The following is a 20,753-nucleotide window of genomic DNA, read 5'->3' on the forward strand; positions in this document are numbered from 1 at the left end:
CAGAGATTTGCCTCAAGTCCCACTCGTGACACTCTTGCCTTAAGCAAAATTGAAAAAAGCTATCCCTTTACAGTCCATTAATTTCCGTCTAATCATGGCAATTCGCCAAGACATGGCTACTGTTGTTGATTTTTTACTGTATACTTTTTAGTTAAAAAAAGTCTTTAACAAAATAGAAAGTCATACTTTAAGCGGCTTTGATATGTACAAAACTATTAAAGCGCCTTGTAAATGCCTTTGTTTAGTATTTTTTAGTATTGTTATTATTTTAGGTGAATAATATTATGATTTTTTTTGAACAGCGAGTGACTCCTCAAGCCGCTCATCCCATCACAGCACTGATGATTCCGATCCAATCTTTGATATGAAGGAAACATCAAGCAAGCGATTCCTGTTCAGCCCAGCCAAGGTGGTCATCGGCAGTGCCATCATACACCAACTTCAGAAGTTCCATCAGTGTGCTGTGGATCATGAATATGAACCTTACAGCACACCAAGACCAGGTAAGAGAGTATTGAGTGAACAGTGCTTCATAAGGGAATAAAAGAGTAGGCAACAACCCTGCAAGGTTTTAAATGGCCGTTTAAAAAAACCAGTCACCACTCTTTTATTCCTATTAATGCCCTTTTTGTTAAAAAGCGTAAAAATGTTGGAAACTCTCTCTATACAAAATTTGTTGTTAATTTTCAGTTGCTGTCACGATCTCATGTTCTGTTTCGAGAATTGTCAAAATGCATGCGGCGTTCAACTGCATGTGTGGTGTATTGATTGTACTGCGCATAAATTAGAGCCAAGCGTAAAGCTTGCACGCCACACCAATGTTTATACACTTCCAGCCGTGTTTATATCACATGTTTAAACATCCCCACTAAACATGCTTTCCACCAATAGAAATAGCTAAACTGTCTGGGGTATTTATGATTGCACATTGATGTAAGGGTAAAATATAAGTTTTATTTTGAAATAGTTATGACCCTGTTCCTCTAACCACTGCTTCATTTAATTAGGTCTCAACAGGCCCAAGCTAACCTATTGGTGATAAATGTACATGTAGCTATTGTAAGCTTTATAATAGATGTTAAATTTTCATCGGGGATAAAGAATATTAATTTTGGTTTTTACCCATACACCGATGTGTGTTAGCACTGTATACTCAGTACTTTCCCGAGTCCTGTGAAAAAATATCACAGGCATGTTACTCGGGTGGGATTCGAACCCACGACCCTTGCAATTCTAGAGCAGTGTCTTACCACTTAATTAAAAAAATTAATATTGTAAGCTTGCTATCTTGTCACACCTCACAGTCCCCTTGTCTCACAAGCCAGCAGGTGCCCCACCATAAAATGTATCATTCTAATTTGTTTATTTAAAACAATTTTTTTTTATGAGAGACACTCTAACAGCACAAAGCCACAGCCAATTTAAAGGTGAGGGCTTCACATTAACTGATTTGGGCTATCAACCCAAATCCACTGTCACCAGGAGCATGTTGCCACCTACACTCCTAAGGCTGTAACAGTAGTTGACCAAACTGTACTAGCTTCTGATTTTGTTATGAATCAATCTCTCAGAGATCGTAGATGATGAACGTCCGTCAGCAACGCCAGACCAGATCAGCACCCTGGAGGAATGGGTTCCATCTCGTTCCTCTCACATCACGCTACTCAATCTGCAGGTACTATTCTCATCAGCCCAGCATCCTTATTACGGCTCGACAAAACACAGCAAGACAAAACAGGTAAGTTGCCTAAAATGGCGTTCAGAACCCTCAAGTTGCATGTAGTTAGTCATGTTTTGTGGAGTAAAGCCTGGTTCATACTTCCTGCAAATGCGAATGGGATACAAATTTTGACCTCACAAATTCGCAGGTCATAATTTGCAACAGTTGAGCTGTGTTCAACTCCTGCAAAACATTTGCCATGAAAACGGTCATGCAAAGTCAAAATTCACTTCGCATTAGCAGGAAGTATGAATCGGGCTTTTAGTCAGGTTTCGCGGAGTAAGTCGGTGGATGGATGAGATTTTCGTAGATACAATCGTTTCAATCTAAGAAACATTTTATGCAGAAATACGAAATATTTTTTAGATTTTGCATTCCAATAGGAGACTTTGAAATGCTAGGTGGCAGCAGACTTGCCAGGTAAATGGCCATAGACCTTATCGCAAATACCAATGCGCAAGCGCAGACTGTTGAATGAGGTGCATTGTGGGATATATATGGATCAAATTTAGATACCAGCTAGACCACAATGCACCTAATTCCAAGCTTTACGCGCGCGCCCCGGTATTTGCGAAAAGGTCTATTGTTTACGTAGTTCTGAGCCTGCGCACATTACCGAAAACAATGGATTTTACCTGGTAAGTCTGCTGCCACCAAGCATCCCGAAAGTCCCCTATTATAGATTATTCCTCCTGCCTATACCTAACTGCTCTATATTTTTGGTGATATCCCTTTTGAGATAAAAAGTTTGCAGGTCAGTTTTATTTTTATATATCTACATTCAAATAGGATTATATCAACAGTTCCAAAAACCAAAAGTATTCTTTGCCTTAAGGTCTATTTTGTGATTGTTTTCCTCAGGACTCATCATTCCCTGACACTAGTCTTGTGCCGACGCTGTGCCTGCAGATCGACCGTATAGACATCCAGAGTACAGAACCCATGTACGCACGGAAGCTCATCAAGCCCATTAGCAAACTCCCTCCTACAGACTGTAGCTCCAAGCTAATGCACCATTGCTACACTCACAAATACTATAAGGTAAATGGTGTCGCGGTGTATACTGACCTGGGCCCAATTTTATAAACCCAGTAAGCATTCAAACTTGCACAGAAAAACCTTGCTTAAAGGGAAGGTACACTATTGGTAATTGTCAAAGACCAGTGTTCTCACTTAATGTATCTCAACATATGAATAAATAACAAACCTGTGAAAATTTGAACCCAATTGGTCATCGGAGTTGGGAGAAAATGATGAAAGAAAAAACTACCTTGTTTGACGAATTTGTGTACTTTCAGATGGGAATAAAAGATTTCTAGCTAGAAGTCTTTTATTATTTTAGTGAGAAATTACATCTTTTTCAAAAACTACGTTACTTCAGAGGGAGTCATTTCCCACAATGTTTTATACTATCATCAGCTCTCCAATGCTCGTTACCAAGTCAGTTTTTAAGTTAATATTTGTTTTGAGTAATTACCAAACGTGTACCTTCCCTTAAACAGAAATGTACCAGCAAAAATTCAATCAAATTTACACTGTTGCAAACTGTTGCCCCACTCATTTATTGCTGAGTAAACAAATTTGCTAAGCAGTATTTTCTGTTTGACTGCTTTATGGAATTGAGCCCAGAAACAGTCATTGCAATGGCAACTGTATGGTATGCTATTTTTGACAAGGAAATGTTTTTTTGTGCTTGGCAAGTTTTTGTGCTTACATGCATCAGAAAACTGTTAAGCATCATTTCTGCTCTAAGCAGCACTATGAATTGGACCTCGGTCTTAAATCATTTATTTAATTTTTGGCAGATATTTGGATGCCAGTTTGGTTTGACCTATGTGGACCCCAGGAGTGACCTTTCACCTCCAGTCCTTCCCATCATGCCGTCTTGGAGTGCAGCCGTGTACCACAAGGTGCTGGTACTCCCTGTCTACTGGTGAGTATAAAGTTAGCGCAGAAAATCAGGTGTAGCTGGAACAGGTTACCAGCCAAAATGCAATATTTTGGTCTAGTGTTTTTAAATAATAACACTTCGCTGCATTTTGAATTTAAACTGATAAATACAAACATTTTTCAATTCCGTTATAAAGTATTAACCATAACAAAATCTACATATATTTTCTCGTGAGTGTTTGGTCCGAAAACAGCTCAAATGTCAAATTGTGTGGATATTATAAATTTTGGTTTTTCCCCATTCAACGTTGTGTGTTAGCCTTGTATACTCAGTACTTTCCTGAGTCCTGTGAAAAAATATCACAGGCATACTACTCGGGTGGGATTCGAACCCACGACCCTTGCAACTCTAGAGCAGTGTCTTACCAAATAGACTACCGAGGTTGCCCGGTAGCTAGAGGCAGTTCGAATCCTATTTTTTTTTTTTTACAAATTCTCTGGTCCAGTGAATGTTTTGAGCTGAAAGCCCTGCAGTCATGTTTATTGATACCTCACCACCCTTATCCTAGAATACTTTTGAGAATGTGGCCTTAGAATCCATAAAGTAACTAAGAGAGGTTTGCGGTAACACTATGTGAATATCTCGTGTTGGTTCTGAACAGAACCGGTGGTTAACGATTCAATGTTTTCATCAGCATGCTCTAATTGTCTTCATGAGAAATGCAATTTTCCTCAATCAAAGAGCATCAGAGCATACCATGCACACTGATCAAAAGGCATCCGAGCATACTGATTGAAACGTTGAGTCGCTAACCACTGGTTCTTTTCAGAACCAACACTTCTCAAAAAGAAAAAAATCACATGATGTTACCGCAAACCTCTCTTAGTTATACTTCCACCATGCAAAGTTTTTAATCCTGCTTAAAGACACTGGATCTATTGATAAATGTCAAAGACCAGTCTTCTCACTTGGTGTATCTCAACATATGCATAAAACAAGTAATCTGTGAAAATTTGAGCTCAATTGGTCGTCAAAGTTGCGAGAAAGAAAAAACACCCTTGTCACACAAAGATTTCAAGACCTCAAAATCTAATTCTGAGGTCTCTAAATCAAATTTGTGGAAAATTACTTCTTTCTGAAAAACTATATCACTTGTTTTATACTATCAACCTCTCCCCATTACTCATTACCAAGTAAGGTTTTTTGCTAATAATTATTTTGAGTAATTACCAATAGTGTCCACTGCCTTTAACCATTAAGTTTGTGCTTTTGTTCATTCTTAGGAATGGGTACAATCTTGTTCACTTGTGGAATTTCCCCCAAAATTGGAGCCCTGCATTGATACGCCACCATGAAATGATTTGAAACCCTTAGCCTACACTAGTTTATAGAATGTGCCTTAATAGTAACAATAAAGTGTTTGATTTTGTTCATTCTTAGGAATGAGTACAATCTCAGTCACTTGCGGAATTTCCCCTAAAATTGGAGCCCTCTATTGATACCTTAACATGCAATGCCTCAAAATCCTTTGCCCTGAATAGTTTGTGAATATGCACTAGTAATCAAAAAGTGTTTTGCTTTTGTTCATTCTTAGGAATGAGTACAACCTAGTTCACTCTGAGGTGATGTTGGAGCTGCCTGGTTTATCCCTTAATGCCACCAAAGCCCAGTGTCTACTCATGATGCATATCTACAACACCTGGTCTAGTAAGCAGCCTCAGACAGTGGTGTCTCGACTAGCCGGAACCAGCCTCATGGATGATGTTTTCAAACCATCAGGTTGGTATCTTTATCACATAAGTTATTATAGATTACAGACGAATTTACAGATCCTGTGTCTTTTAAAAAGTTTCAAATCCTACTCATAGGAGATATGTACAAGGCATTACCACAAACCTTTCAAAGTTGCATTTCCGCTTTCAGAAGAACCAATCAGAGCAGTGACTGAAGCCCGATTCATACTTCTTGCGAATGCGAATGCGAAGCGAATCTTGACGTCACAAATTCGCAACGAACGATTCGCAGCAGTTGAACTCTGCTCTACTCCCTCGCGAATAATCACTGCGAAAGGAGGGTGTGACGTCAAATTCACGTCAAATTTGCTTCGCATTCGCAGAAAGTATGAACCGGGCTTGACTCTACACTTAATCCTCTGAAACCCTTTAACTAGACCAACATTTCTCACACTTTTCAGTCTCCTGACAATGACTAGAGAAAGCTAGTCATAACAAAGAGACTTAACTTAGAACTCACTCAGCGGCAGTGAAGTTAATAACGCAAAGTCCCCTAAAACCACTAAAGTGAATGACACGATTTTCTACCTTCCGCCTGGCAGTAGTTAATAAGCACGACAGGTTTTTTTTTCAGAACTGAGAAGTCTCTCGAAATCCAAAAGTTTACTCAGTGGCAGGAGAATAAATAGGTTCTCAAAATGTTGTTTATCTACTCAGCAAAGTAGACAGTGTATATACACGTTATCTATACCATGCCACTTTTGCAATTGCCTATCTCCTTTATTCTTATTTAATTTTTATGTTGGTGTAATGTTTTGTATAATATTTCCCTTTAATGTATGTAATCTTGATGTTTTTTACCTTGTAAATTCAATTGTAATTAGCCTTTGGCTACAAATATTTGAATAAAATACCTTGAATTGAAATTGAATTGAATTGAAAAGTGTTATGGACAACATTGATACCTCATGCAATGCCTCAAAAATTCAATTGTGTTTCCACGATGCAGAGTGTCAAGTCTTACTGATGGGAGATATTTTTTCATGGTGTTACCGCAAAACCTATCTAGAATGTATTTCCATCATACAAAGTTTCAACTCTGGATTTCTATTTTTACATTTTGCTTTCAGTGAAGGCATTTCCATCAGGCCAACCTGTGCTGCAGGCCTCCATCCATAGCCTAGAGGTCAGACTGTCCCAAACTAACGCAGTCCAGGCTATCTCAGGCACCCTGAGTCAAGCCCAGCTCATTATGCAGGCATTAGGTAAGATCTTAGTTTGACACCAATTATATTTATTGATAGTATTTATAGTTGTTTTCTTAAATGTTTTCCTTTGTTATTCCTCTCCCCGTCTCTCTTCCTCTCCTCTGTTCTTTCATAGCAAAGCCAGAGAAGAAACTCCCTAGCCAACATGAACATTTTCATAAATTTGAAAAGATTAATGTTCCACAAGGTTCACCCCTAGATTTTTTGGGACTCGATGGCATTCTGGACAAAAAATTTGACCTAAGCAAACTGATGCAAGTTTGACCTGATGGCGGTCAAGGTCCTCGGAATGTGTTTTACTTGATGTTAATGATGGTTTTAAAATCTCTACCATGCAATGTGGAGTTTTTTTAATTGTTTTATTTTATAAATTTTTTTAAACTTGATGTTAAATGAAAACAGAAAAAGGGTATCTGGCCGTGATTTGTGTGTATTGGCCAGAAGTCACAGGTATTGGTAGGATATGCTAACTTATGCACAAGGAGAACCCTGTTTCATGATCAATTCATTTTGATGTTGTTTCTACAGTAGGTTTATTTCTCTTTTTTTGTGCTTTCATGTTGCAGACCAAGGCAGGGCCAGTGACACACCGCTGTTTCATGGCCCAGTAGAAACGACAAACCTGCACCAGTATAAAAGCTTAATGAAACAGCAGTCGGGTGCTTCTCAAATCAACACAGTTGACTTGTTGACGTTCACGGTGCAGATTCCCAGAATTTCTGATCTTGAAAGAACTGTTGGAGGTATGGATCGCTGTTACAGAATAACCAGTAGTGTTTTTAATTTGTAATATTATTGATCCAAATTGGCGGCTAAGGTTATGACGCTGACTGTTGCTAGGGACATCTCATTTAAAAAAAAAAAAATGTATGCAAGTCACCAGACACACAGGGCCTGAAGGCCACTTCAAGGTGTGGGCTACAATTGGGTTTTTTTCCGAGGCCGTTGCCACCTACTCCTAGGGCTGAAACAGGGTTAACCCTTTTACAGTCCATACGGATGTAGGCTTGGGTATCATCAGTCCGAAGCCTGGCCGAAAGCACTACCGCCCCAATTTTACGTAGCAAGTGTCACGACTAGGATTCGAACCCACACTCTTCTGATCAAACACCTGAGCTTGAATCCGGTGCTCTTAACCGCCCGGCCATGACACGCCATACCTCAACGCATGATGACGCTGATATCTAGCCATAGCTGTAGTTAAAGCCACCAATTCGGGCATGGCCAGTGAATGATTCACCATACAGTGCACCAACTACTTGTGCAAATGACATCATATTTTGGCTGGTAAACCTAATTTTGCTTCTGTTCAGCAAAATTAAGATGGGTAACAGTCAAAAATTGTGCATATGACATTATATTTCGGCTGGTAACTGTCCATAGTAAAAAAATTATGTTGCACTTGGCACTGTTTTGTGATCAAGCAGTAGTTTAGCCCAGACTTAACCGTTGTTTTCTGATTTATTTATTTATTTGAATTTTGTTTTTGTCATGGGCAGAATCTTGTGGTGTTTTCCTCCTTGACATCCAAGGAACAGCGTTATGTGTTGACCCACTCATTTACACATGGCTCCTGTATCAGCCTAGAGGTCAGGTCAGGTCAAAGGTCATAGAGGAAGCCAGCTCTCGTAGAAGTAAAAGCTCTGTCACTAAACATAATTCATCACAAGGTAAGAATACATAGAAGTTGAGTTGATCGTAAGAGCCTTGTCACACAAGGCAACTTTTTTAAGCAACTTGGTAACAACCAACTGCAGTGCATCCTATAGGACCACTTTGGTAGCACAGGAGTGGTTTCTCAAATAATGGCTTTCAATCCCCAGGGAAAATGTGTGAACATTAAAACGTAAATGTTTTTTTTTTATGGAGATTGCCTGGAACTGGTTGCCTGTAATGCTTCATGTGGCATAGCTGTAAAGATCCTCCAGTTTTTTTCTCTGCTCGATTGAGTTTGGAAGTCAGTTAGAGTTTATGAAGAGGAAATAATAATAATAATATCGAAGTCTTATATAGCGCACGTATCTACCAAACAAGGTACTCAAGGCGCTGAGTATACATGTATACAAACTTTCAGAAAGATAGGTTATTGCAGTGATGAATTCTGAGACCCAATTAGTTATAATAGTTTACAAGGTGCTACGGCGCATTAAGCAGCCACAGCCAGGAACACCGGGGCGAACCCCTTCTCTTTTCAATAAGTGCACTGGGTTCTTTTACATGCATTACACAACACATGGGACCAATGGCTTTACGTCCCATCCGAAGGACGAAGCAATTGTTAAGTGTCTTGCTTAAGGACACAAGTGTCACGGCTGGGGATTTCAAAGAGAAAATATGATGAAGTAATTGCAAAATTTGTATCTATCCCCCTTTTCTTCTTACCCGATCTTAGGTTCAAGCAGCGCTCGAATGAAAACAAACTTACGGGACAACATGATGAAGGCATCCCAACCCCTTCAACGGCAACCCTCCTCTAACACACAACAAGACAGAGAGCCAGCTGGGCACCAGTCGCATGGCACGGAGGTTGACAGAAGGAAGAATGAGGAGAGAAGTCTTATGGAGAAATTGTGGTTGGTTTTGAAACACCTAACAGTCCAAGTGAGTCAAACATTTGAATCCCACAGAGTATTATGCCTGTGATTTTGTTCACGAAACTCGGGGAAAGTACTGAGTGCTTACACATGTACACATGGGCGTAAGGGTAAAGCCAAATAATATTCTTTATCTCCAATTTGTAGCCTCTAGCTACCGGTCAATCTCAGTGGTCTAGCTGGTAAGACATCTGCTCTAGATTGGCACTGGTTGTGGGTTCGGGTATTATCCCTGTGATTTTTGTTTACAGAACTCGGGGAAAGTACTGAGTAAATAGTGCTTTTACACACACATTGTAAGGGTCTAACCAAATAATGTTCTTTATCCTATCAAACAAATTTTAAACATGGCTTTGGTTTTAACCAGTCACCAGGGATTTTCTTTTTTTCCCTCTTCCAGCTTGACAGGATTATTTTAGTGGTATTGGGGGTGTCTAAAAAAAACTCTGTCCCCTATGTGGGAAATTAACATGGGCTGGAGGAAGATGATTCAAAAGAGGGGGCTATCAGAAGAGGTTTGTACGCAGTTTGCCAGATGGGGGGTGGGGGACAGAATATCCTGCCACACTGGAAACAATTTTATTTGTTAGTATCACTGGCACAAAGAAACCATGACTTAACAAAGCCAAGATTTTGTATGAAGCTCTTGGATTTGTTGTTTTTCTTTCAAGAAGATACTATATTTAAAGGCAGTGGAAACAATTGGTAATTACTCAAAATAATTATTAGCATAAAACCTTACTTGGTGACGAGTAATGGGGAGAGGTTGATAGTATAAAACATTGTGAGAAACGGCTCCCTCTGAAGTAGCATAGATTTTGAGAAAGACGCAATTTTCCTTGAATTTGATTTTGAGACCTCAGAATAAGATTTTGAGGTCTCAAAAGTGAGCGTCAGAACGCACACAACTTTGTGTGACGAGGGTGTTTTTTCTTTCATTATTATCTTGCAACTTTTCTAAAGGTGGAAATTCAAAGTTGTTTTGTGGCACTCCCGACTGACCATCTGAACTTTGCCCCCGATGTAACGAGTATCCCGCAACGCATCAGGCAGAGCATGCTGGATAGAAGCAATGGTGAGATAGTGGTATTGAGTCTTCCAACGCTCAAAGCGCAGAGTCTGAGCCATCAGAAGATACTCGCACTGCAGGAGATACCGCTGGAGAGGAAAGATCTACCACCGGACCCTGGTAAGTCATCACTTGAAAGACACTGGACACTATTGGTAATTGACCCTTCCCATGAAATATGTAAAACTAATGTTTTGGTTGGCAAAATGAGGGAAAATCGCGCTGTTTTGTACCCTGCTAATGGGTGCGTGACGCACACGCGATTGCGCGTCTGCTTAGTGCACAACTCTATGGTGTTTGTCAACCAACAGGGTCTGTATGCATGCGTGAATGTAATTAGCATATTTCATGGGAAGGGTCCATTGTCAAAGACCAGTCTTCTCACTTGGTGTATCTCAACATATGCATAAAAGAACAAACTTGTGAAAAATTGAGCTCAATTGGTCGTCGAAGTTGCAAGATAATAACGAAAGAAAAAACGAAGCTGTGTGCTTTCAGATACTTGATTTCGAGACCTCAAAATCTAAATCTGAGGTCTCAAAATCAAATTCTTGTAAAATTACTTCTTCCTCAAAAACTACGTTACTTCAGAGGGAGCCGTTTATCACAATGTAGCTAAGCACAATAAACATTTGCTTACCAGAATAAGGTTACCAGGCAAAACACCATTTTACATGTCACATGTACTTGGTACCCTGCTTATTTCTGATAAGCAGAGAAATGTTAACCAACATATTTCACTTAACCAGCTCTCATAGAGCTGTTAAATACACACAATGTGGCTTAGCACAGAACATTCATGCTTAGCAAATTTTTAATAATCCACTTGTTTGACCTCTTAACCTGTTTTGCTCTTCGATTCAAGGTGAAAAGTTACCATGGAGTGTGAAGGCATCCAACCTCAGCATGTACACGATACACACAGACCAAGGTCCCTACTACCTCCTCAAGCCGTTGGTGTTATCAGCAACAGTTGGGGTGACCTCTAGCTTTGGGCAGGGAGCCTCGCAGTCACCCGACCCTCGGACTGTGTGTCCATGCCGATATGCAAGAAGTCATGATGGCATGCTCAAAACCACAAGTGGGTATTACTTTATGTCTGTTCTCTGTTGACCCATTGCACCAATGTCATTTGCATTGAATTGGTTTGTTTAGATGATCTTCCCACCAAGGGAACTCTACAAACTCCTACAAGAGGATATCAACGCCAAGCTGGCAACAGCTAATCTCTCTCATACAAACACTGGTGTTATGGGTTCATAACTACTTAGACTCGAAGGAACAAGACAATGACTACTTGACTTGTTTATGAACTCGTTGGGTCATGTTCAGTCCAAGCAATGCTTTAGTACATGAGTGGTATACTCCCAACAATTCGTTTCACTGTTTATGATTATGAATTGCAAAATCAAGAAATTGTGATTGTTTCTAGAAGATGATACTTATTCTAGTCATTGTGTCACACAGACTAATGAACAGGGAACATGTTGGTGGCGAGACACAGTCAAAATTTCTTATTGGAATTGTTCGGTTGTTTCAGAACTGCAGTGGCAACATAAAGGCCTAGTCACCGGCCTGCTTTTTTGTGACTCGTAGACAAAAAAGAATTGAAATGTTCAAATGGGTCATTAGGCCCAATTTCATAAAGCCTGTAAGCAAAAAAATACTTGCTAAGCACAGAAAAGTTTTGCTTAGCAGAAACAGGTTACCAGCGTAAATAATTTAAAATTTGCTATATTGTGGCTGGTGCCCCACTCAATTTTGCTGGCAAAGAAATGTGTCAAGCAGTATTTCCTGCTTTACAGCTTTATGAATTTGGACCCTGAAAATGATATCTGTTTGATTTTCTATATATTTTATGTTTTCGTTCAAAAGGTTGCACTTGCTGTCAAACTTCTTAATCAGGCCCTCAAGAACCAGTCCAAACTGATCGAAGTGTTCAGGCACGAACAGCGCCCCCATACTACCCAAACCACGCACATTCCCGCAAACCAGCAATCCCCATCAAAGATGGCCCCAAAAGTTCTAAGCAGCGTCGCTTCATCCGGCCAACCTGAACCCCAAGATGTTACAACCTTGTCTGCATCCTCGCCCACCGACGCCACAGGAGTAGCTCCCCATGATAAAGATGGTGATAAGAATAATGCATTGAAGCTATCTTTGTGGCTGCAGTGGACACTTCAGAAGTGCTGCGTCAGCCTCTATGGGGGTGCTCCACCTATGAAGATAAGCTGTGAGGTGGAAGATTTAACAACGAGTTTTGACTTGCAGGGTGTCTACTCAAAAGTGACTTGTAAAGTTGGATCCATCAATGTGAATCATTACACCAAGAAGTAAGTTCAAATTTTTTTAGAAGAAACAACAACAATCCTTTTATATATTATTAATTCTAAGAAGCAATTATGATATAAAGTTTTTATGTAGCGTTTTTATGGGACCTTGTCAAAATTAGTCCAAGACAACCAGAAGATAAATATGTTCCAGATTCCCAAAACTGCAAGTTTGTACTAGGTGCTGGAAAAATAGTTATAATGATCACTTGTTTAAATACTTGTTCTTTTACAGAGATGGGAGCTGGGGGCGTGGCCCATTTAGGGGTGTGGTCTTCTCCTGTAATGACACCATTACCTACAACACACGCATCCTCGGCCTGCAGCCAACCAACCAATCTGCATCCCGGCCGTTCAACCCGTTTGCCGTCACGCACGCTGCCAAACCGGGAGACTCCAAATCACATGGATTTCTATCCGCCACCTGGACCAGGGCACAGGGGCAATCTGTAGCTCAGAAGATGTCCAGCAAGCAGGCTGAAGCGGGCAAGAATCTGGAGACGGTGGCACCGACGCCACGTTTCATTCATGAGATTGTAGTATCAGTTCAACCGTTTGACATCCTGGTGTGGTGTCCGCTGATCGTCTCGATGCTCGATATCTTCAAAACGGACAGCGTCATCAATGTAGGGGCTCTAGATTCTTCAGGTACTCCAGAGTTCCAAGCCAAACCTCGACTAGCAAGACTCCAATCCCAGCAGACTATGTCGACGACCAGCGTTCTCTCTCCGTCGGATTCCTACCCGAGGTCCAGCACGGCAAGTCAGAAATCAACGTCTCCCGGTCGCCAGGAATGGCTTTCAAGTCGGAGTCTACCCTTGGTTTATCTTGACTGCAAGGAGATCAGGGTCTTCGCTCCGACAAAAGAACCTTCAGTCTTGGACAAGGAGGAACTAACGGTTATCGAGACGGAGGAGGATGAGAGTGATGTTACCATGGTAACGCAGGATACATTCCTCCTTCAGGTCAACTCAGTGAGTCTCGTTCCGCATGCAGACAATCCACTACAGAGACTTGTACTAAAAAAGGAGATATTCAGGTAAATGCCTATTTCAATTGTGGTTTATTATTTGATATCTGAAAGGTCTATCCAACCTTGTTCCTCCTGTTTGTTCTCATCCTAACACTGTGGCTGTGCCGAGATGTAGAACAAAGAGCTACTCCAGTAGCTTTTTTCCCTCGTACTGCATCTCTTTGGAACTCCTTGCCTGATGCATGTTTCCCTTCATCCTATGATCTGCCATCTTTTAAGAGGAATATTAAATCCTACCTTCAGCTCCACTGAGTTTCTGCATTTCTATGTTTTCTACCTTGTAGCCCTTTACTTAGAGTGGCTTTTAGCCTTGTTTTGGGCGAACTTGCATAAAAAAAAAAATATAAAAAAAACTAGTCAGTTTAGAGTGATCATAATACATTGGTTCGGCAGTCAGCGAGCTCATCAATATAGGCGTCACTTTAGTGAGTGCCTGGCGGAAAAAATCTGTCGCAAATAGAACTTATAGCAGCCTTCTTCGCTGCAATTGCAGTTGTGGTCTGTTTATATATTTTTCAATTTTTGGTAAGGCGAGAATTATTTTGACAGAACGGCCAATTCATTGGCAGGGCGGTCAACCCACGTGTTGAGAGCACTGCCTGTGTATGAGTCACTCCTGCCGCAGATTGTGTCGACCGGATACATATGTTTTTGGCTGCTCATTCCAATTCCTTGGTGTTTGTCCATACCCATAGAAATAGAACCCTGAGAACGCTGAGCTCGGCCATCCTCAGTGTCATCTGTGGACGCAGCATATTGATACCGCGCGATACGCATGTATGGCAAAATGATCATCGCGTGACACGTGCGTATGGCAAAATGAGCATCGCGTGACACGTGTGTATGGCAAAATGAGCATCGCGTGACACGTGTGTATGGCAAAATGAGCATCGCGTGACACGTGTGTATGGCAAAATGAGCATCGCGTGACACGTGTGTATGGCAAAATGATCATCGCGTGACACGTGTGTATGGCAAAATGATCATCGCGTGACACGTATGTATGGCAAAATGAGCATCGCGTGACACTTGTGTATGGCAAAATGAGCATCGCGTGTATGGCAAAAAGGCAAGATGTCAGCGCACATAGACCGTTTCTAGTGTGTTCATTGGTCAATGATGACGTCACTGTATGGCAAAATGATCATCGCGTGACACGTGTGTGTGGCAAAATGATCATCGCGTGACACGTGTGTATGGCAAAATGATCATCGCGTGACACGTATGTATGGCAAAATGAGCATCGCGTGACACTTGTGTATGGCAAAATGAGCATCGCGTGACACGTGTGTATGGCAAAATGAGCATCGCGTGTATGGCAAAAAGGCAAGATGTCAGCGCACATAGACCGTTTCTAGTGTGTTCATTGGTCAATGATGACGTCACTGTATGGCAAAATATTTTGCCATACACACGTACACGTAACAAAAATGGCGAATGCGCGTCCATAAAAATGGTCTCACAACAAAACCGCATGCACAATGAGACACTCTGCGTTCTCTGGGTTCTATTTCTTTGTCCATACCACAGAGAGAATGTATTGTTAAAATTCAATCTTTTTTACTTCCTAAAAGGCGTGCAGTCCAAGCTGGTCAGACCCAGACACCTGGGTCAGAGGTCGAAGACCGGCAGTACCAACTGGATGTCAACAACCTAAGCATGTCTGTTACATTGTGGGAACAGATCGAAGCAAGCTGTGACCGGGGTAAAGTTGGCGTGAATGGAGTCGGGGTTCAGAACCCTGCGTTGGAGTGGAACACAGAACAGTTAAGGTATGCTGGCTGAGAAACTTTCTTCTCTCAAAGAATCAAAATAAGCCCACTCTTCTCTTACCTCTTTAGTCTCCTGACGATGACTAGAGCAAGCTAGTCGAAACGTTGAGACCAATTTAAGAACTGACTCCGCAGTAGTACAGTTAATCACGATCCTATAAGCTGAAGTAATAGTTAAAAAGCAGGACAGTTCTTTTCAGAACTGAGAAGTCTCCCGAACCACCGTACATCTACTCCGCGGTAGTAGAATAAAGCAAAACAGTTCTCTAAGAACAAAATCTACCTGGCAAGTAGATACACACATGGTGTTACCGCAAACCAAATATACATTGATACCTAACCTTGCAATGTCTCAAATCCTATAATAAAAATGTTGCTAAAGGTTTTTCTGCTTAGTAAAAATTGGCAGGGAATTAGTCAAGAGCAGTGTACATTTCATTGTAATTTGCCTGGTATTCTGTTTCTGCTGAGTAAGATTTGTCTGTGGGGGTTAGCAAATTTGTGTGCTTAACACTAACAGCTTTATTAAATAAAAGGCTGTATCCGAATTAATCTGAAGTTTCACTACTCATGGATAGATCATTGTACACTAAAGTTACTACAATTTGGAAAGAAAAGTTGTATTTTATTATTAAGCCTCGAGGAGGAACAGAGGTCACGGTTGCCATGGCTTTCGTTGCCCAGGTCTTGGCTGTGGTGCCCCTGCAAAGCTTTCACATAGACTTTAAGATTTTACTATGGAGGTGCCCTATATGCAATATGAAAATGGCCTTGCCCTCTCAAAGATGAAATTCCCGCCTGGGTGTGTCTTCTATCCATTGAGTAGGGATTGACATTCACTTCATAGACCTTATCGCAAATACTCGGCACATGCGCGTAAGGCGTGGAATGAGGTGCATGCTGCTCTAGCTAGAGATCAAGTTAGACCTGGGGCCAATTTCATAGAGCTGCTTAAGCAAAATAATTTGGTTAAGCACGAAAATAGCTTGCTTATTTTACACATGTTACTGGCCAACATTTCATGCCGTAAACATTGCTTGTGACTGGTGTTTAGCTGTTGTTTTCTTAGCATAGCAAATGAATGGAGTCTTGGCCGGTATTTTGATTTTACTAAGCATGGATTATTTTGCTTAAGCAGAATTTTGTGCTTAAGCAGCTCTATGACATTGGGCCCAGGATACACCTCATTCAACAGTTAGTAGCGGTATGGGTATTTGTTAAAAGGTCTTTAGCCGCTCCTGCTTTTGTTATATTTTACAACCAATGTATAAATAAGTTTTAACGGAACTCCTCTACTATTTATTTCTTTTATATTTATTTCTTTAGCCCCGCCCCAAAGGAGGTGTGTCTACTACCCATTGTTGTAGGTATCGATATGCGCTTCGTGGCTGCCCCAACTATTGTTATAGACAAATCTGTCGGAGGTTCAGACAAAACAAAAACAACGGTAAGTATACACTTTTCCATCGCATTAAATTGCACCAATACTGTGATACTGCCACAACGTCACATTTGTTTTGGTCATGATGGAAAAATTACCTTTCACCATTTTTATCTGCTTCGTCCGTCACTGAAATTGTGTAAATCGTTGAGCAAGACACCTATTTGCAACAAACGTAAAAAAGTCATCGCTTGTCCACGTCTTTTTGTAAAAAATACATCCCAGCAATGGTCCTGGGATCCCCTAGAAGCCTATTGTTTTTGTTCAGGCGATAATTCAAGAAGGGATTGTCATACCAACTCCAAACTTGGTTTGGTCTTGGGATCCCCAGAAGTCCATTATTTTTGGACCACCTGGGTTAAATGTCAAGAACCGGACTAGCTTTTGGAGCATTTGTGTTTACCAAACAGTCCTTGGGTCGATTTCACAAAGAGTTAGGACTAGTCCTATAGGACTGGTCCTAAGAGATATGGAAAACGTATGGCTAGTCCTAAGTTAGGACAAGTAACTCGTCCTAACTCGAGATAAGACTAGTCTTAACTCTTTGTGAAATCCACCCCTTATCATTGGTATTTTCTTTGTTAACTTTTCAGCCTGTAATGGTCTGTGGTCACTCCATTGAAATGGACTTCACCAGTGACATGACATTCTACCTTAGCACTGGACAAGTCTGTCTCCTACAAACTCTAGCTCAAGAGAACTTTCTATCTCTCATGAAACTTGCTCCGCTACACTCTACGAAATCATCCAAGGAAAACATGGAGCATGCGTCATGGAGAACCCCTGCTCCACAGACGGGAAACCCCATACCCCAGTCACATGACAAACACAACGGTACCCACCATCAAACAATCACAAGGTCCTCAATGAAGAAACCAACCCAAGATAGTGGATTGGGGAGCGAAGAGTCGACCCAACTGGGAGGTGTCAGACTTCAGAAACTTAAGGTTAAAATGCACGAAATGCCAATCCCAAAAGTTGAAGCGTCATCAGTGCAAGGGCAGCAGTCCAAAAAGGTTTCAAAAAGTAGCGGCTTCACGTCAGTTGATGCTCTCATCACAGCTGGTAAAGTATCCGTGTTCTTATACTCGCGCCAGATTTCCGTTGCCGAAAATATAAGAGCAGAAGAGCAGGAACAGACGTCCAGTCGATTAGAGACAATCAAAGAGCAGAGAGTGGAGTTGCAGCCATTTTTGTTTGTCACCGCCATGCAACCGGCGGCTGTGTTGTCTCTTGGACACCAACAACAGAGGGCGCAAGTTACCATCTATGACTTCACTGTTGATGGGGCTTCATTGAAAGACGTTACACAAGGTAAATGAAAAAAGTCTCGTCTTGACCTTTACCCAAAAGGTTTGTTTTTCTTTCACTTTGGTCACTCCTGAATCTATCAGAAATATTCAACACATCAGTTGCGTCAGTCTCGACTCATACTTGTTTTATGTGACAAACACAATATACTTGATTTGGTATGGTGTCTAACCACCATTGAAGTGAAATAACCAATATGGGATGAGAGAAAATTCAAATGGTCCTCATTGGGAAATGAACCCAAGACCCCCGACACTCTGGGCACAGATGCTCAACCAAGTTCTGCGCTTATAATCACCTTTCTCTACTTTTCTTATCTTTTAAGAAGCCTCTCAGGAGTAAAACTACAGAGGGCTCACTGTATTGCTATGTTGTCTCTCACAGATATACCAAGCACCCAGCTTCTTCCTAGTCCAGGTGACTACACAGTGTCTTGGTTTGAGACCTGCCCAGGGGAACCTAACTCTAAGACTGGCGTTCGACCTGCATTATTCACGTTCAGCCTCACCGACTGCCTTAGCAATCATGGTAAGGGACTTCTTAATATATAAATAACAATAATAATAGCTTGCATTTATTTAGCGCTTACATGGGTGACAGTTACAGTGCTTAGGTTTCTGATAAGCACTGTTACATAATAATATAAATCATCACACATGCGCGAGTGGAATACGGAAAAAATATAGCGCTTCTGCGTCCCATATCCAACGAGGCTGAAGGCCGAGTTGGATGTGGGATGCAGATGCACTATTTTTTCCGTATTTCCATGTAACGTATTTATCTTCAAGCAAACTTGGCTTGTGACAAAGAACACACCAGACGCAGGTAGTGATATTAGCCGTGCAATATAGGTTTATATCACCATTCCATTCTGCAAATCTGATTTGAGGGTTAGCTCGCTCTAGAAGATAATAGTAATTAATTACACAATATGATGACAATAACAAAGTAAGTGTACAACAAAATGACATACATGTAATTTTAAGTCAGGTGATATAGCTTATACTGTAACTATGCTAAGATTGATCTAAATAAGTGGGTTATTCTGAGTTCAATTTTTAATGAGTTCAGTGTAGTTGAGGCACAGATGTTGACTGGAAGGTTGTTCCAGAGAGTGGGTGTGGCAATTGAGAAAGTGCATTTTACGTATCGAGTGCAGGGGGATAGGACCAGTGTTGAATTCTTGATGTTACTTATGGCCATAATGATGTGCCAGACCTACGGTTGTAACATTATCCCAACAATTTGTGTACACTCGCGTTTTTTCTTCTTCAGCTGACGCAAAACTCAACATTGGCAGGCCGATCAAAGTGAGTTTAAGCTTGAGCAAAGTAGACCGGGTGCTAGACTTCATGAAAGCACTCATCCCACCAAAATCAACTCAGATATCCACGGCGCCGATAGCTCAGAGTGAGGCAGTAGCACCAAAGAGTGCTGTTATTATACCAGGTAAGAAAATTCTTTCATTTATAAATATACAGGGCCCAATTTCTTAGAGCTGCTTAAGCACAAAAGTCTGCTTAAGCAAAATAATCCATGCTTAGTAAAATCAGAATACCAGCCAAGACTCCACTCATTTGTTATTTTAAGTAAACAATAGCTCAATACCAGTCACAAGCAATGTATATGGCATGAAATTTTGGCCAGTAACATGTGTAAAATAAGCAAGCAATTTTCGTGCTTAACCAAATTTTTTGCTTAAGCAGCTCTATGAAATTGGCCCCTTGACCCAATTTTTTGGTCTGCTTCCCGTAAGCAAGGAATCGGCGCTTACGGAAACAAAGAATTCCACGCTTATGCAAAGTGTATTTCTCATGTCAGCAAGGATTTTTAGGCACGTGTACTCCAAGTTACAAGACATTCTTCGCTTTAATACCAAGCTAGGAGTGCAGAATTGAGCAGTAATCAGAGCCATGAAATTGAACCCAGAACTGAAGTCTAGTGTACACACCTGCTTGGCCACAACACTTCTTGTCTAGTAGACATTGCAAACTTTGTTTATTGATGGATTCAATTTGTCTGTCTTTCTCAGTGTTGCCTCGGCAGCCTCTGACAAGCAAGACCAAACCCTCCTCCAGCCAATCCGGCCATAGAGACGCACTGGATGTGCTGACCAGAATCAAGAGCGTCTCTGTGCAGATGACAGAATTTGTTGTTGCCATGGCAACAGTTGCAGACTCGGACTATCCGCATGTTGTCTGCTCATTCAGTGAATGCCAGGGTGCTCTTGACTTGCAAAACATCGATGGTGAGTTTGAAAGTTTTGGATAAACAAGATTCTTGAATACTCCTCAACCTGCTTGTGTCTTTGTTTATAATGGACCCTTCCATGTCCCCCAAAATACTCAACTCCGTTGATAACTCAACAGAGTTTCACTACTCAAAGGAGATTTACATGGAGCTACCGCATGCCTAACTTAATTATACTTCCACCATGCAAAGTTTTATTGACCCAATTCACCTGACGTCATCCTCACAATAATCTTGATTGAACATTTTAGGATTCATTGTCCCTTTGTGTTAGGGGTCTTGTCAAAGTGATTATAGGATAGGTAGTCAAATAACAATACTCCTACATGTATGTTGGTGGT

The 20,753-nt window shown here is 41.0% G+C and overlaps 1 protein-coding gene across 1 annotated transcript in view; it reads left to right on the top strand.

Moving 5' to 3' along the window:
* Positions 1-20,753, top strand: part of LOC117300658 (vacuolar protein sorting-associated protein 13B-like) — a 58,659-nt gene that overhangs the window by 5,518 nt on the left and 32,388 nt on the right. The window contains 20 exon segments of the mRNA XM_033784354.1: positions 303-503; positions 1,572-1,738; positions 2,582-2,761; positions 3,526-3,653; positions 5,206-5,390; positions 6,475-6,609; positions 7,179-7,355; positions 8,112-8,282; positions 9,005-9,213; positions 10,170-10,395; positions 11,141-11,270; positions 11,272-11,356; positions 12,151-12,608; positions 12,841-13,644; positions 15,213-15,410; positions 16,737-16,857; positions 17,445-18,165; positions 18,547-18,690; positions 19,438-19,611; positions 20,195-20,410. Coding sequence (XP_033640245.1) covers positions 303-503; positions 1,572-1,738; positions 2,582-2,761; positions 3,526-3,653; positions 5,206-5,390; positions 6,475-6,609; positions 7,179-7,355; positions 8,112-8,282; positions 9,005-9,213; positions 10,170-10,395; positions 11,141-11,270; positions 11,272-11,356; positions 12,151-12,608; positions 12,841-13,644; positions 15,213-15,410; positions 16,737-16,857; positions 17,445-18,165; positions 18,547-18,690; positions 19,438-19,611; positions 20,195-20,410 — 4,830 coding nt within the window.

This window comes from Asterias rubens, chromosome 16 (assembly GCF_902459465.1).
Source record: "Asterias rubens chromosome 16, eAstRub1.3, whole genome shotgun sequence".
In the NCBI taxonomy this organism is placed as follows: Eukaryota; Metazoa; Echinodermata; class Asteroidea; order Forcipulatida; family Asteriidae; genus Asterias; species Asterias rubens.